At 56.5% G+C, this 15,936-nt stretch overlaps 1 protein-coding gene across 2 annotated transcripts; it reads left to right on the top strand.

Moving 5' to 3' along the window:
- The first annotated feature begins 659 nt into the window (after nucleotides 1-659).
- P4HTM (prolyl 4-hydroxylase, transmembrane) lies at nucleotides 660-15,805 on the top strand. 2 transcript variants are annotated; one of them, XR_009505860.1, is made up of 10 exons: nucleotides 660-999; nucleotides 1,219-1,300; nucleotides 10,229-10,419; nucleotides 11,280-11,376; nucleotides 12,765-12,927; nucleotides 13,491-13,676; nucleotides 14,417-14,507; nucleotides 14,713-14,836; nucleotides 14,954-15,226; nucleotides 15,364-15,449. XR_009505860.1 is itself a non-coding variant. In XM_059939591.1 (9 exons), the coding sequence occupies exons 1-9, from the start codon at nucleotides 664-666 to the stop codon at nucleotides 15,582-15,584; spliced, it is 1,491 nt and encodes a 496-aa protein (XP_059795574.1). In that variant the 5' UTR covers nucleotides 660-663; the 3' UTR covers nucleotides 15,585-15,805. The 2 variants fall into 2 exon arrangements, 1 of the variants encoding a protein (XP_059795574.1); XM_059939591.1 differs by lacking the exon at nucleotides 14,954-15,226 and having other exon boundaries at nucleotides 15,364-15,805.
- Nucleotides 15,806-15,936: the final 131 nt, after the last annotated feature.

Raw genomic sequence — 15,936 nt, forward strand, 5'->3', positions numbered from 1 at the left:
AAGCCCTCTCTGACCACTCCAGACTGGGTCCCCCGTCTATGCGACCCCGCACATCAGGCAGTTGCTTCCTAAGACCTGACTCCTGCAGCCCTCCCCGGGAGGTTCAGACCGACCGCAGAGCAGACCTCCAAGGCGTTTCCTGGCCGCCTACAGTGGCGAGTGTCAGTGCCGAATGCCTTGGATCCGACGCCACCACAATGTGCGCAGTCATCGGATTCCGCGGTGCCCCAACTCGCCGCAGTATTGAATCATCTTTTGGCACTGCCTCCTCCTTGTTGCCACCCCACTCCTGGGAGCGAGAAAATGCAGACCATACTTTTCCGGGAAGAGGGAAGTGCGTCTCAACCGGGGAACGGAGGAACTGCCAGTGGGGTTTCCTGTAACTGTGCTGCTCTTGTCTGCATCTACATTTGGGGGCGGCTTCTGCCCTGGGGAGTGTGCATCTCCTCCTAACGATAACCCAGCTCGGGAAGAGAAACTTCAGTGTGGGACGGGGTTCAAGGCGCGGAGATCTTGAGTGCAGCGCGAGCGCGGGATCCCCAGGAACCCCCTGCTAGAGACCGCCGCACGCGCGGGCCCGGCGTTGGTTGTTTTGGCTACGGCGCGGCGCGGCGCTGGCAACCCCGCGGCCCCTCCCCTGGGTGCGCGCGCAACCTGGGCGCCATGGCGGCGGCGGCGGCGGCAGGCCGGCGGTCTGAGGCTGTGAGTCCGCAGTGGGCGCCGCCCCAGCACGACCCGGCCGGGGCAGCGGCGGGGCTGGGCGACTGTGAGGACACACCGGTCCGGCCGCTGTGCAACCCCCGCGGCATCTGCTCGCGCGCTTACTTCCTGGTGCTGATGGTGTTCGTGCACCTGTACCTGGGCAACGTGCTGGCGCTGCTGCTCTTCGTACACTACAGCAACGGCGACGACAGCAGCGACCCCGGGCCCCAGCGCCGGGCCCAGGGCCCCGGGCCCGCGCCAACCTTAGCTCCCCTCACGCGGCTGGAGGGCATCAAGGTGAGGCCCCCGCCGCGGCGCGCTCCAGGCCCTGCACCGCCGAGCCCGAGACGGCCGGCAGTCAGCCCGGGTCTCCACGCTGCTCCCTGCGCCGTCCCGGCCTGCCGCGCGCACCCCCTCACTCGCCCGCCGCCGCCTCCCACCGGGCCGGGGCGCCTTTTCCTTTCTCGCACGTAGGGGCCTGGCGCCCGAGCTGCCCGCTGTGCCGCTTTCCCTTAGGTGGGGTATGAGCGCAAGGTCCAGCTGGTCGCCGACAGGGATCACTTCATCCGAACCCTCAGCCTCAAGCCGCTGCTCTTCGGTAAGTTCGCTGGGCACCCCCAGGAAGGGTCAGGGGCTACGATTTGGTGGTTGCCTTGAGGCTCATTTGACCACGTGACTTCTGTTTTGAAAATGGCTGCTTCAAAGTAGCCCTTTCTTTTCCACCCAGAGGTTGCCCCACGTGAGGTACCCGCCCCCATCTCCAATATAGGGTGACAGGCTGACCTTTCCACACTCCCCTCTGTGACCCCTACCCTCTGCAGCTGATCCGTCCATCACAGGGCTGGGCAATGTGATCTAGAAGCTAGTGTCTAGACATTTCATTGAAACTGTCTTTGGACGCTCCCTGCCATGGTTAATTCTGTCACATTCTAGAATGGGGGGAGGGTCGGACAGACTGATAACCAGGTCCTAGCTGATCTCAGGGCCTGTGAGGGGAAATTCCACTCCCAAAGTGGGTCTGATAAGAAGCAGGCTGTCCAAATGTGGGTAAGCTGGTGCCCCCAAACCTGCCCCACAAGGGCACCAGCCTTTGCTACCGGCACTCTGGGATTCTTCTTAGGATGGAGTTTTGTGTTCAGCCATTACAGTAGGCAGAGCCTTCCAGGGTGACCTCATTTGGAACCAGCCTCATAGCTCACATTTTCTGAGTTCTTGTTATGTGCTAGACTTCATGTGATCGTTCCATTTAATTCTCACAACCCCTCTATGAGGTGGGTGTAGATCCCACTGTCAGGCTAGTGGGTGAGAAAGTGAGGCACAGAGAGCCCCCGTTGCTTGGCCAGGCTCACACAGCTATTTCAGGGTGAAGCTAGGATTAGAACAAGGCAGCCTTTCTCTACAGCCTGCACTCTAAAGCCAACGCGCTAGTTGTGAAGACCCTGAAGTCCTTCAAAGACTACCAGTACCAACAATATGGGGGTCCCCAGACTCATGACCTTGCCCAGGATAGGTTTTCCCACCCCAGTCCTGGGTACCCAGCCTCAGTGACACACTTACCTGCAGACCTGAGGTGTTCCTGGGTGCTGGGGGATGGAAGGGGTAAGGGGCTTTCAGGAGGGGACTGGGAACCAAAGCAGAGCATCTGAGTGCATGCTGTTAACTGTAGGGCGGAGGGCCCTGGTTGGGGATTATGCCTAGACCTGTGAGAATGATTTCACATAGGTCAGGATGTCAGTCCTGTTGTGGGAAGGCACTAAAAGATTATTATTATTATTGCATAATGTTGAAGTCTGAGCAAAGCACTAGTTCAGGTGCTGGGAATACAGAACTGGACAAAATAGGAAAACAAAAAACACCTGAAGCTGACAGTCGAATGAGGTTACAGACAAATAAACACACATGGTGTGTCAGATGGTGATAAGTGATCACAGACAAGTAAGGCAGAATTTCAACGGGGGTTGAAACTGAGTAAGGTGGTCAGGGTGGGCTTCCCTGAGAAGGATATTTGAGCAAAGACCCGCAGGAGCTGTGGGATGAAGCCAGGTGGCTGTCAAGGAACAGGTGATCCAGGCAAGGGAACAACTGTCCCCATTACTACTCCACTGTTCTGAGACGGACACATTGAGGTGGGTGTACTTTCTCTCATCAGCCTTTTTTGGACCCGTATATACTTAATTCAGACATATGTTAGGTTAAGTGAGCCAGGAGGCATAACCCCTAACCCTAACCCCCTAACATGCAGCTTGTTGCGTCAAAGTCCTACAAAGCAGAGAATGAGAAACCCAGACCCGAAGTCACCAAGAGTACATTACGGGAAGCAGAAGAGATTTGACAAAAGGTAAACTGATTCTGGTTAAGCCATCAGATGGGTTTCTGTTTGTGCAGGTAAATTACAAAGGGCATGATTAGGAGAACTGGGCAGTTGCAGCAAGACCTTCCTGCTTGTTGTTCTCATTTCCTCCAAAACTCTTACACTACCTTTGAGTCTGTTGGTGAAAGATGTCCCAGGTTTTACTCAGAAAGTCCTGGGGCTTGCTGCTTGGTGAAATGAGGTGAGACAAATGAGGAAGAGGTCAGTGATTATAAGAAGTCCAGTTGTGAGACAGGCTAACCACAGGGGAGAGGGTGTCTAAGGAGGGGCAGTTCCTGAATGTAGTATTGGATGAATCCAGAGAAGGAAGCCTCACGCCAAGAAGGAGCAGTGTCTGTCTGTTTTTCTGTGCCTGCCTGTCCATCCACCTACTGTCGCCCTAAAGAGGCAGGCAGGGCCCAAGGAGAATGGACCCGCTATGGGCTCTGCCACCTTGCCCTACTGTGACCCACCATCGGGGACCCAAGATGCCAGGGCTCAAGGGGTAGGTGTTCAGGGTGTCAGCTGGGGAAAGGGGACTGGGTTTTACCCTAGGGTGCCTCCATCTCTGTGGAAGGGAACCCCACCACTTCACAGGGAAATCCGCACGTAACCTTCAGCCTCTCCCTTTGGGGGAAATTTCCTGTTTCCCACCTTTGTTCCTAGAGACATTTGGTAAGTGGGACCTGGGCCACAAAAGCCCCCACCCTGAGTTCCTGGCGGGTACCTGCTTGACTGTGGTAGGCATTTCCCAAGGATTTGGACCGTTGTCCTATTCAGTTCAGAAGGGATGGGCTTCCCTGGTGGCGCAGTGGTTGAGAATCTGCCTGCTAATGCAGGGGACACGGGTTCGAGCCCTGGTCTGGGAAGATCCCACATGCCGCGGAGCAACTGGGCCCGTGAGCCACAACTACTGAGCCTGCGCGTCTGAAGCCTGTGCCCCGCAACAAGAGGGGCCGAGACAGTGAAAGGCCCGTGCACCGCGATGAAGAGTGGCCCCCCGCTTGCCACAACTAGAGAAAGCCCTCACACAGAAACGAAGACCCCATACAGCCAAAAAAATTAAATAAATAAGTCAGGAGCTCTTTAAAAAAAAAAAAAAAAAAGCTCCCCTTAACTTTAAAAAAAAAAAAAAAAAGAAGGGAGGTGTTCCAGTCCTGACTCACTGTCGCCTCTCTGGGGACATTGCTTTCTCTCATGTGGCTCACTTCTCCCTCCACCTCACACTCATTCTGTATTTAAACAGCAGATCAGATCTCATCACTCCCTTCCTTAAAGGCCTCCATGATTTCCCATTCCACTTCTACGTCTCATTTGGTGCCCCAAGGCCCTCTCACCTCTCAGACCTCATCTCCCACCACCCTTCCCTCACTCACTCCCTGTTGATTCTCAGACACCAAGCTCCTTGCTGCCTTGGCGCCTTTTTTTTTTTTTTTTTTTAGTTAATTTATTTATTTTTGGCTGTGTTGGGTCTTCGTTGCTGCGTGTGGGCTTTCTCTAGCTGTGGCGAGCGGGGGCTACCCCTCGGGGTGCACGGGCTTCTCATTGCGGTGGCCTCTCGCTGCGGAGCACGGGCTCTAGGCGCGTGGGCTTCAGTAGTTGCAGCACGCGGGCTCAGTCATTGTGGCTTGCAGGCTCAGTAGTTGTGGCACACGGGCCCAGTTGCTCCGTGGCATGTGGAGTCCTCCCGGACCAGGGCTCGAACCTGTGTCCCCTGCATTGGCAGGCAGACTCTTAACCACTGTGCCATCAGGGAAGTCCTGCCTTGGCGCCTTTGTATGCACAGTTCCCTCCACCAGAAGGCTCAGACTTGGCTCTCACCGAGGGTGCCTTCCCCCGCATCAGGCCTCTGCTCAGACCTCCCCTCCTCAGAGACCTCTCTCCACCTCAGACTGGTCTTAAGAGGTTTCCAGGCTCTCTGTTGCGTCAGCCTGCTTGGTTTTCTTCTCAGCGCTTAGCATCATTGGAAACTATCTTCTGTACTTATTTGGCAGTTGTGTCTTTGCCCCTAAAGTTTAGCTGCACGTGTGGGAGGCCTGATTTGATATGGCTGTGTGTCCAGCGGCCAGAGTCTACTGCTGACCATTATTGGCCAGCTGAAGGGGTTTACTAGATACTCTCAGCCAGTCCAGCACCTGTCTTTTTGTGCAGAGTGGCCTCCACCATCACCCTGGGCAGGTGCCTCCTGATTTGGCACCCTCTTCAGGAGCAGCAGGGGGCACTTCCAGTGGGCCAGCAAGAGTTTTAGTCCACTTGCTTAACTATTTAAGGTAAATGAGTAATTGATACCAGTACACAAAACAATGTACGTTAAAACCATAACTGCTTTATTATAGAATTTCCAGACCTATTCTTTTTCAGCTTAAAAAAAACAATAAAGCAGTTACATAAGACCACTGTGCTCTCTTGACAAACACTGGAAGTGCAGAAGTAGGGAAAGAATTGTAGTATGCATATTAGGTCAGGTTTGTAAGCAGCTTAATGCAATTTTCTGTATGAATCCCCCTGCTGTTCCACAGGCCCGCTGCTTGGCAGAATTGTGGACTCAGTAAAGGTCAGGAAGATATAATTGAGTCTGTCTGGGGCTTGACAAGCAGCATAGTGCCTGGGCGAGCATAGCCTGAGGCTTTGTGCCTGCCCCGAGGCTCAGCTTGGGATGCTGGGGCCTGTGGGCAGGAGCAGGGCATCAGCCAGGCTGGCATCCCAGGTCTGGGAAGTTCAGAAAGGTAGTCTTGCCTGCCCAGCACACAAGGCTAGCTGCCTTTTTCCAGGAGAAAGGACCACAGAAGTGGACTTCTGCCCTGCTCGTGCTGGTCCTGGGTGAGCCTTGGAGTTACTCTGGACTCTGGTCTGCAAATATCCATGGAGGGCAGCAGAAAGAGGGCTTTATGTGTGTCCAGGGGAGCACATGGTTTGCGTGGCCACTGCAGAGGCTGTGGCTATAAAGTCCCAGGCTCTCCCCACCTGGGTTGACTCTATTCTGGGCACTGGTGACAATGCCACCTGCGCATGGCCAGCTGCAGATTTCGGTGGCCCTGGCTCCAGCTATAGGCCGTGGTTACCAGCAGACGGTGACCCTGCACCTCCCCACTGAGCACGTAGGTCCCAGCATGCCTTCTGCGCAGGAGGTTGTACACACACGTGGCATCCAGCTGCAGCCAGCGTCGCAGAGTAGGCGCCAGCTCCCCAGGGGGCAGTGGGCCCGCCTTCAGCACCTCTAGCTGTGAGTCCAGGTCGCAGTCTGAGGGTCCGGAGGATGACCCATTGCGCCAGGAGAGCCTAACCTTCACTGCTGAATGGGATCAGAGGGCCGAGATGATGAGCCTGGCCCCTCTGAGTATCCCCATCCTCCCCTCCACCTGGTAAACCAAACCCTCTTGTCTGATGCTCTGCTCTTGGAATCAGGGTCCTAGAGAAGGCCTGTCCTCCTGGGATGTTGTTTTTTTAGCAATAAAAAGAACTTATTTTTTAGTTCTAATCAGGCATAACGTTTGGGTATCCCCTCTTTCTTTTTTTTTTTTTTTCTTTTTTCTTTTTTTTTTTTTTTCCCCCTCTTTCTTTTGGCTTAGCACCAAGCCAGGAGTTGTAATGAACCCACTTGTAAGGGGGTGTAACGGGTGCTGGGCACCAGGGGCTCACCAAAATCGCTAGCGCAGAGCGTGTCCAGGACCTCCTTGGACGAGCTGGTGTCCTGCAACTCACAGTCCCTGCAGCTGGCACGCGGCACTTGGGGGAGGAGCTGAGTGAGGCTCCCCCTGGGCCCCGGGTGGAGGAGGGGAGCCATCAGCAGGGGTTTCTCCCACTTTCCCCTTGTTCTTTACCCTTTTTGAGATGGATGGCTGCTGTGGGTTGTCCCTCTTCTTTCCCACCAGAGAGACCCAGTTACCTGATCCCCGAGAGCTGTGATTTGAAAGGGTGGGGTGCAGCCTGTGGGGCTGAGAAAGGCTTAGACCAGCCTAGAAGCTGTGGAGAGACTCACGTGGGTGGCTCGGGCGGGAACCGTTGGAGATGGCAGCCACGCAGAGGCCGTGGCTGGCGGGGAAGCGTCCGCAGTGCAGGATGGCTGGCCAGGGGTAGCCGTAGCAGGCCATGATGGGGGCGCAGCTGGCCTGCACGGCCTCGCACAGGCTGCGGCACGGGTAGATGACCCTGCAGGGCAGGGAAAGGGTCAGGGGCAGCGGGTGCTCAGGGCCAGGGTTCCTGGATTCCAGGCTGGGGCCTCTGGGTGCTCCTAGCTCGAGGCCTGGCCAGAAACCCCACGGTTGCTGGGCAACGACACCCTGGTCACCTAGCAACAGCCCTGCAGCTGGGCTTCTTGCTCCTTTGCTTGCTGAAATCTTAGCCCTCAGCCCTGCGTCTCCCAGCCCTTCTGTCTTGTATCCCTAGCCCCACCCCTGCCCTGGCCCAGGCTGCTTTCTACCTTTCCAGTGCACCTCCCCCTGCAGCTCCGGTGGATGCCTCGTGCCTGGCAGAGGGCTGTGGGAGGGGCCCTGCACTCTGGGCCTTCACTCCCCATCTTGGAGGGAGAAAGCAGGGCCCTCCCTCTTGTCCTGAAAGGCCTGCAGGACACTGCAGTTTCTAGCCAGGACTGGGGTTGGCCAAGAGCAAAGGGGCCCGATCCTCAGTTTCTGAAAGAGCCCATTCTTGCTGCTACAGGCATGGTCACCCTGAGGCTCTAGGAAGGGCCCTGGCTCTGCAAAGAAGAAACTGAGGGAGCTGTTGTTCACGGGGTAGGTTAGGCTGGGAAAGAGGAATCAGCCTTGCAATCTCTGGACTCTGAGAGAAAAAGCCACCAGATGAGCCGTGGCTCCATTTCTGGCCAGGATCCTTTGGGCAGACAGAGTTGCCACACCTCAGTGGAGAGGGGTTCTCAGCCCCTAGCCTAGAGCAGGCTGCTCACTTGCCCTACCTTGACATTTAAGAGCCCTTGTTGATTTGTGGATCCAAACCAAGGGTGCGCACCATTGATAGTCCCCTGCCTATGTCTCCTGTGTCCCATGGGCATCTGCGCTCTCTGCCAGCAACACCCTGACAAAACAATCCTTCATCCTCCTGTCACTGATAGGTACGCAGCAATGATTAGTGAAGAGCTTCCAGAGCAGGCCCTGGCTGAGGAGAGCCCCCCCACCCTTACCTGGGAGCCCCTGCCCTACCTGTCGAGGCACACCGGGGCAAAGAGGGAGCAGAGGAAGGGGCGTGCATCAGGGTGGCACTCCCTGGCCAGCAGGGGCAGCCAGCTGACTGACTGCTGGATGGCCTCGGCTGCTGTGTCATGGTCCAGCAAGTTGGGTAGCCGCATCTCTGTGTAGCCAATGTCGTGGCACAGCGCCATGGCTTGGGGAATGGGTATGCACCGCGTGGGGCCCCAGGGAGCCCCTGCCCCGACGTCACCCGACAGCACCACCAGTGCCACCAGCAGCCACAGCCCTTGATCCATCACCTGCTTTCTCTGCCTTGGTCTCAGTGGACTGAGGTTGGGGGCTTTATAGGGCTATACCCACACCCCAGGAGCCAATGTTTGCCCAGCTCCCATGTGCTCAGACCCACCTGGTTAGGCCCCAGTGTGCTGGCCTGGGCTGTTTGCATTTGATTAGCACATGGCAGGGAGCTGTATAGAGGGTGGCATCTCCTTTGGGCCTGTGAATGACTGATACCTAATAAACTGAAGAAACCTGGGCCTGTGTTTTCTTTTTCTGGTTTACTTTTCTTGTTTTTTTATCTTTTTAAACGATCAGGAGGTGACTGGTGATTAGCAATTTGGTCTAACCCATTGTCCAGCAGCGCTGACCCCCCAGTGGATGGCTCACACCCTTTCTGGGTTTGACAGGTTGAGGGGATCAGGCAGGCCGGAGGTGGGGGTGCGGTGGGGTGGCTTTTGTCCTGTCCTCAGTGTCGTCACATCTGGGTCACCTACCTGTGGAAGCTGAATCTGGCTGTGAGCATGGGTTCTGGAGTACAACAGCCTATGTGGCCCTGGCCAAGTTGCTGATGTCTCTGTGCTTGGGGCCTCCTCAGGGAGAGGAAGGGTGAATTAATGGGGCCTGGTTTTCTAGGACGAGTATACGGATTACGGAGTTGATGACATGCTTAGGACAGGACACAGAGTCTGTGCTCCCTAAGTGTGATCTGCTGTGATTACTATTAAAAACTGCTCCAATCCTGGCTCCTAGTGGCCATTTTCCTTCCTCTTGGCAATGACTGGAACTTCATGCTGAGAGAATAACCCAGAAAAGTGGCAGACCACTCTGCAGGAGTTCTGAGGGGTCACGGTGGTGGCATGGCCCTTCCTCCAGTCAGTTCCTGTGTGGGCCTCTTGTGCCCCGTCAAAGGAAGTCCTCTCTCCCAGGAACAAGAGAATGAAGCAAGGCCCAGGCTCCAGCCCTGGCAGTGCCTGGAGTCACTAGGATGTGGGCTCGCCAGGTGTGAGCTTCGCGTTCCAGCTCCACTGAGCTGCTTGTGGAGCTGGTGTGGGTTCATCCAGCCACTGGAGCTAAGCCCCAGGCCTGACTGGCCTTTACTTGGGCTTAGAGGCATGGAGTAGGTGTTCAGTGTACATTTGTTCCCAAAGCAAAGGACACTAGGGCATCTTCTCAGAGCATCTGCTAAAAACCTGAGTGACCCCCACTGACCTCCCAGCGCTGGGCAACTCAGTAGTGGACGGATGACCAGCACCCACTTGTGCAGGAGAATGGAGGGCAAGGCCTAGAATGCTGGATGTATTCACTTTGTTTTAATTTGAACAATGCTGAAAAGCAATAATGAAAGCAAAAACCTGCCAACATCCCCTCGCCCTTTTAAAATATATACCCAGTAAGGAGTGGAGGTCAACCCTCCACCCCTCAGGTCCACCCTCTGGCCTTTGGTCCCACTCCAAGGTGGGTTAGCCCATCCCCAGCTTTGCTCTGGCTCACCTCCCAGGACTCCCCTGGAAATTGTGTGCTCTCAGCGTCAAAAAGAGAGGCCCCATGTTCCAAACGCTGGCTAACCTTTGCAGGACAACTTGACCTTGGGGTCACAGCCCAGAGCAGATGTAAAGGGGTGTGTGAAGTCCTTCTGACTTGGTGACCAGCAGGGGACAGGGACTACCCCAAGCACCCTGCAGAGAGGAAGGTATTTATTTGGTGCATCAGCGTCCTGGCCCGGTCCTTGGCCTTACCCCCCTCCCTCTTCTGGCAGAAATCCCTGGCTTCCTGAGTGATGAGGAGTGTCGGCTCATCATCCACCTGGCACAGATGAAGGGGTTACAGCGCAGCCAGATCCTGCCCACCGAAGAGTATGAGGAAGCAATGGGCACAATGCAAATCAGCCAGCTGGACCTCTTCCAGCTGCTGGACCAAAACCATGATGGTCGCCTGCAGCTCCATGAGGTTGGGATCCTGGGGCCTGGAGTAGGCACCAGGGTGGGAATGCTCAAAATTGTTTCTGGTGGCCAGGTCACTTGTGCTGCTCAGCCTTGGCCCCAAGAGTCAGATGCCACCTCAGATCAACTTGAGCATGCCCAGGGTCCACCTTCCTTCCTAGAGAGCCCCTTGCTGCCCTGGGAACCCCAGAGGATGGCAGGAGAATCTACCTGGAGGTGATGGCATTTATTGCCACAGTTCCCAGGTGGTGTACTGTCTGTGGTCTGGATTCCTTGCTGCCATTGCTGGGAGCCCCACAGAATTCATGGTGGATGGGGTGGCAGCTCAGAGGAAGCCAGAAGTCTGCATCTCTCTCTGCATGCCCCTCACACCCAGGCTTCTGAGAGAGGTCTTGGTGGGGTGCAGGGTCCCTTCCCTATATAGAGTGCCTCACTGAGCCCGATCTTCCTAAGGGACCTGGTGGTCATTCACTGGCCAGGCCTCCCCATGGTGCCTCTTCCTTTTTTGCACCCAGGCCCTGGCCTCCCCCACCTCACCTGGGGTATCTGGTTGGGACACAGGCCTGTCCTTTGCTCTGCCTCCAATAGGCTGACAGTGCTCCCCGTGGAAGCCACAGTCCCACTAGGGCTAAGAATGGTCATGGCCCACAGGTCTTTAGACTGTCTTTCTGGCCTCCTCCCCAGATGCCTCTAGACCTCTCTGCCTACCCTCACTTCAGCTCAGGGAACTTGGGCTCTGTCCTTTGTCCTCACCCATGCCCTATCACCTGAACCCTCAGCCCTACAGAAGGAACTAGGCAGCTGTCTGTGCTCTGGTGACTCTCCATCACTGGGGCCACTCCACTGAGGCACCATCTTGTGCTTTAGGTCCTGGCCCAGACTCGCCTGGGAAATGGACGGTGGATGACTCCAGAGAACATTCAGGAGATGTACTCTGCGATCAAGGCTGACCCTGATGGTGATGGTGAGCTCATACCTTGCCACAGTTCTGTCGCTGTGAGCCTCCTGCCCCCCAAGCCAGGTAGCCTCTATGCTCAGCTTCTAGAGTAGCCAGAGATGAGGAGGTGAGGATCCAGCCTTGCCCTTACCCCTGGGAAGTAGGCAGGAGCTAGACTCTCCCATTCCCTTTGGTGACAGTCTAGAGGGCAGTTCTTGGAGGCTCTTTTGACCTCACCAGGCAGCATCTGGGGTACAGGAGGTATGGTTGCTGGCTGGCAGAGGGCAGAGTGGTACAGTGGGAGCAAAGGAACAGTGAGGTCAGCTTGGCATCTGCTTCTCTCCAGCCAGGCACACGGTCTGCCCCAGCAGTCGGCCTCTCTGGTCTAACCAAGGTCCCCCTTGCCTTTCTCTTGCCCACCTGGAGTCATGCTAACTGCTGGGGGTCATGTGGGCAGGAGTGCTGTCCTGTAAGCACCCTCACCTTTGGTAATAACCCCCAGGAAGTTTCTGAGGTGTAGTCATTACCCTCATGCCCAAGTTCTGGACCAGTTGAGGAAATAGGACTTGGAAGAATGGCTTTGTGGCTGGTGAACCCACAGTGAAGAATCTGACTGGGACCTGTGGCTGGAGGGGCATCATGCTGCTACTGCCCCTATGTGCAGAGCTCGTGACAGACTCACAGCCCATGAGTGCCCTCACCCTCAGAGAAGTCTGGGCCAAAGCATGGAAGTGTGTCAGTTGGGTCAGCCAGGATAACATGTAGCAAAGACACCAGCTATTCTTCCAGAACCCTAAGAGGATACACCCCAGCTTTGTGGGTTGAGCAGGAACAGGGAAGAGTGTTCTCATTTGGGAGAGTGGCCTGGCTTTCTCTGCTGAGGTAGACTGGTTTACCCAGCGGGCAGGACTGGCCAGGTGTATTCCACCCAGGATGAGACCCGAGATCACAAGGGAATTCCTGGGGACCGATCCCAGCTTACACCCTACAGTGTGAAAGGCCCTGGACAAAACCCAACACTGAATGATCTCTTTCTTCACCCTCTACAGGACCAGAGGGTGGCCATCATGCTCTACAGAGCCAGGCTGGAGGGCCAAGGGCAGTCCTTGGCCTAGGGTCCTGGCCATATGGCTTAAGCTTCCTTTGGAGACCCTGCTCTCTGGCCTAATAGGGGTTGGGCTTCATCCTTTTGGGGGCCAAATCAGGGCTTAAACTGAGGAAATGAGCTTCTCTGGGTCTTCCCGTAGGGCCTAATGTGACAGAAACCAACTTCATCTGACCCGAGTCCAGGTTGAGGGACAGGTGCACATGGCCCCCCAGTGCCTGAGGCCAGGGGTAGGTAGGAAGGTGCAGCCTCCCCACTATGCCCTCCCCACATGGGCTTGGTGGGCATTAATGGTGGGTGCCCTGTGCAGGAGTGCTGAGCCGGCAGGAGTTCTCCAACATGGACCTTCGTGACTTTCACAAGTATATGAGGAGCCACAAGGCAGAGTCCAGCCAGCTGGTGCGGAACAGCCACCACACGTGGCTCTACCAGGGCGAAGGTGCCCACCACGTTATGCGCACCATCCGCCAGAGGTGAGCACCTGAGGCTGTCCTCCCTGGTGCAGGGCCCCCACAGAAGTCCTTGGCTGAGACCGAGAAAACGGAATTGATTAGCCAACTCAGGATTAAGTTCCACTTGTTAGACCAGGATTGGGACTCATTTGGAGACAGACAATTAACAAAAGCAAATTAGCCCTGATTGTGGGAAACAGTAGACGTTTGGGATTAGAAACAGAGTGAATGTTTGTTTTCTGCTAATTAGAGAAGTGATCTCTTATCTCTGTCCACAGGACCCCCTGCCCCTGAGCAGCCAGGGGTTTTAGATAAACAGCCTCCTTTCTGGAGGGAGTGTCTCCCCCTCCCCCAACTTAATGAAGATTTCATCTTTCCCACCCAGTGATGTCTCTGGCATCCAGGGAGAAGGGCTCATCATGAGTAACCCCTTCCTGCTCTTACAGGGCCAGTCTGGGGTGGCTTAAGGAGCTTTCAGGGGAAATAGGGGCAGAGTTTATGGCAGGCCCAGGGTCCACCTTGCCAGCTCCCTCAGGGTGCCACCTGGCATTGGGCTGCCCAGCTGAATGCCTGCTGCCCACCAGGGTACTGCGCCTCACCCGCCTGTCACCTGAGATCGTGGAGCTCAGCGAGCCGCTGCAGGTCGTGCGGTATGGTGAGGGAGGCCACTACCATGCCCATGTGGACAGCGGGCCTGTGTACCCAGAGACCATCTGCTCCCATACCAAGCTGGTAGCCAATGAGTCTGTACCCTTCGAGACCTCCTGCCGGCAAGTACCTCCCACCTGGGGGCTGCCTTCAACTCCCAGACCAGGCACCCCGATGACACAAGCACAGCCATGCCCTGTGGGCGTGCCCCTTGGTATGGGGCCAGGAGAGTGCTGGGCCATCCTGGTCGAGGATACCCCCATCTCTCCCCTCAGGTTGTTTACCAAGTGGCCCAAAAGGGGTGGTCATCTTGTCTCAGTGGCCAGACTGAGGTACCCACAGACACTGAAACCCGCCCCCAGAGCTCTCAGGCAAGGGGCAAGTTTGGACCCCTGATTCTTTCCGCTCCCTCCCTGGTTGTTGATCCTGCCGGCACTGCTGGAGACCTCAGCTTCTCCCTTTGAAGCTATGTCCCCTTCCCTTGCCAAGGCATGGTGGCAGGTCTCTCCTCTTCATGTGGCTGCTCTGGCTCAGCCCCTTCTAGTCACAACCAGCCCTCTGCATGATCTTGCTGCTTCTGCTAGCCTACCTTTCCCAGCTGGCCCTTGGTCAGGACCATGTAATTCAGCTAAGTGCACCTGTGATCTTGGCCATAAAAAAACATTGTGACTGACAGAAAGAGACTGGGTTTGTGGGAAGAAGAATGGGCTAGGGACATCTTGGTACTGACCTGCCCTGTTGTCACTGATCCCAGCCTGCCCCTCTGGCCCTTGGGGACCTGGGCAGCTTATCCTGCCCACAGGTAAGCCCCTGGGAAGTATCCACAGCTGGGAACCTGCTCAACAGCCCCCCTGCCTTACAGCTACATGACAGTGCTGTTTTATTTGAACAACGTCACCGGTGGGGGCGAGACTGTCTTTCCTGTAGCAGACAACAGAACCTATGACGAAATGGTAAGGGCCAACCGGGCTGTTACTCTGGTGGGATGGCAGGGCCTTGGGCAAACAGTACATACCCCTCCAGACCTGGGATGAGGCCTAAACAGTCCCCTGGGGACATCTGACTGGTTTCCCTCTGGCCACCTTTGACTGCCTGTCCTTAGGCTCCTGGCCATACAGTCAGGGCAGCTTGAAAACCCCACCACTCTGCTGCCCACAGAGTCTGATTCAGGATGATGTTGACCTCCGTGACACTCGGAGGCACTGTGACAAGGGGAACCTGCGTGTCAAGCCCCGCCAGGGCACAGCAGTCTTCTGGTACAACTACCTGCCTGATGGGCAAGGTGAGGACCTGTGGCCAGGCCAGGGCTGCCTTGAGGGAAGCTTCCCTTTACCCAGCCCTGATTGCCACCCTGGTGAGCTGTTTCTAGCTGCCCTTCAAATGGTTTTTTTGCCCCTAGTGCCTCCCAAAGACCATCCTCAGTGACTTCAGCAGCCTGCACCTGTGCAGCCTCCTGGGCTCTCTGGAACCCTGTCATTCCTTGATGCCCCAGCCTTCCAGCTGACTGGGTTGGGGACACGTGCACCTTGGTAGCCCAGACTGGGAAGGGCTGCAGACAGGCCTGGCAGCAAGAAAGCTGATTTCAGAGAGCCAGTGGTGTTGATAAGGCATTCGCTGGAGAAAGATGCTGAGCCCCCAAGGAGGCCTTGTGGCCAGATGTCTGCCACTGAAGGTGTGCACAGCTGGGCCTACCCTTGCCATGCACTTGGGCAATATGAGGACAAGCTGAGGTCAGCCCACAAGCTCAGCTCAGTCCAGCCTAGATTCCCTCTGGTCCCCTCCCTTGCTCACACCATCCTCCTCTCCTAGGTTGGGTGGGCGACGTGGACGACTACTCGCTGCACGGGGGCTGCCTGGTCACGCGCGGCACTAAGTGGATAGCCAACAACTGGATCAACGTGGACCCCAGCCGGGCGCGGCAGGCGCTGTTCCAGCAGGAGATGGCGCGCCTGGCCCGCGAAGGTGGCGCCGACTCGCAGACGGAGTGGGCCCTGGACCGGGCCTACCGCGACACTCGCGTGGAACTCTGAGGGGAGTGTCCGTCGCGGTACCCAGCCGCAGGTCCTCTGCTGCCCAAGGTTGGGGGCCCTACTCCTGTCCAGCTGCAGGCCAAAGGCCTGGCCGATGTCTTGCCCCATCCCCACCTCCAGCCGCGATTAGGGCACAGTTCCTATATCCATGTTATTTATTGTGTACAGCCCCCTGCTTCCCAACAAATAAAACTACGCGGCTTGGAGCTGCAGGGCCGAGAGCCTCGGAATAGGCTGTAGGCATAATGGGCGGGGCGGGGTGCCGCGGCCGGGGGTATGCTGCGACGTCACGTGAGGGGGAGGGCGATTCGGCCCCGCCAATCCCAGCCTGACGGCGTGGGGCGGAGGGCGG

This window comes from Balaenoptera ricei, chromosome 11 (assembly GCF_028023285.1).
Source record: "Balaenoptera ricei isolate mBalRic1 chromosome 11, mBalRic1.hap2, whole genome shotgun sequence".
Classification (NCBI taxonomy): Eukaryota; Metazoa; Chordata; class Mammalia; order Artiodactyla; family Balaenopteridae; genus Balaenoptera; species Balaenoptera ricei.

Excerpts from the sequence above, each read along its gene's own strand:
- P4HTM (XM_059939591.1), top strand. The coding sequence starts at position 664 with ATGGCGGCGGCGGCGGCGGCAGGCCGGCGGTCTGAGGCTGTGAGTCCG. Across the intron at positions 11,377-12,764 it reads GGCTGACCCTGATGGTGATG|GAGTGCTGAGCCGGCAGGAG; the intron begins GTGAGCTCATAC and ends TGCCCTGTGCAG. Across the intron at positions 12,928-13,490 it reads ATGCGCACCATCCGCCAGAG|GGTACTGCGCCTCACCCGCC; the intron begins GTGAGCACCTGA and ends GCTGCCCACCAG.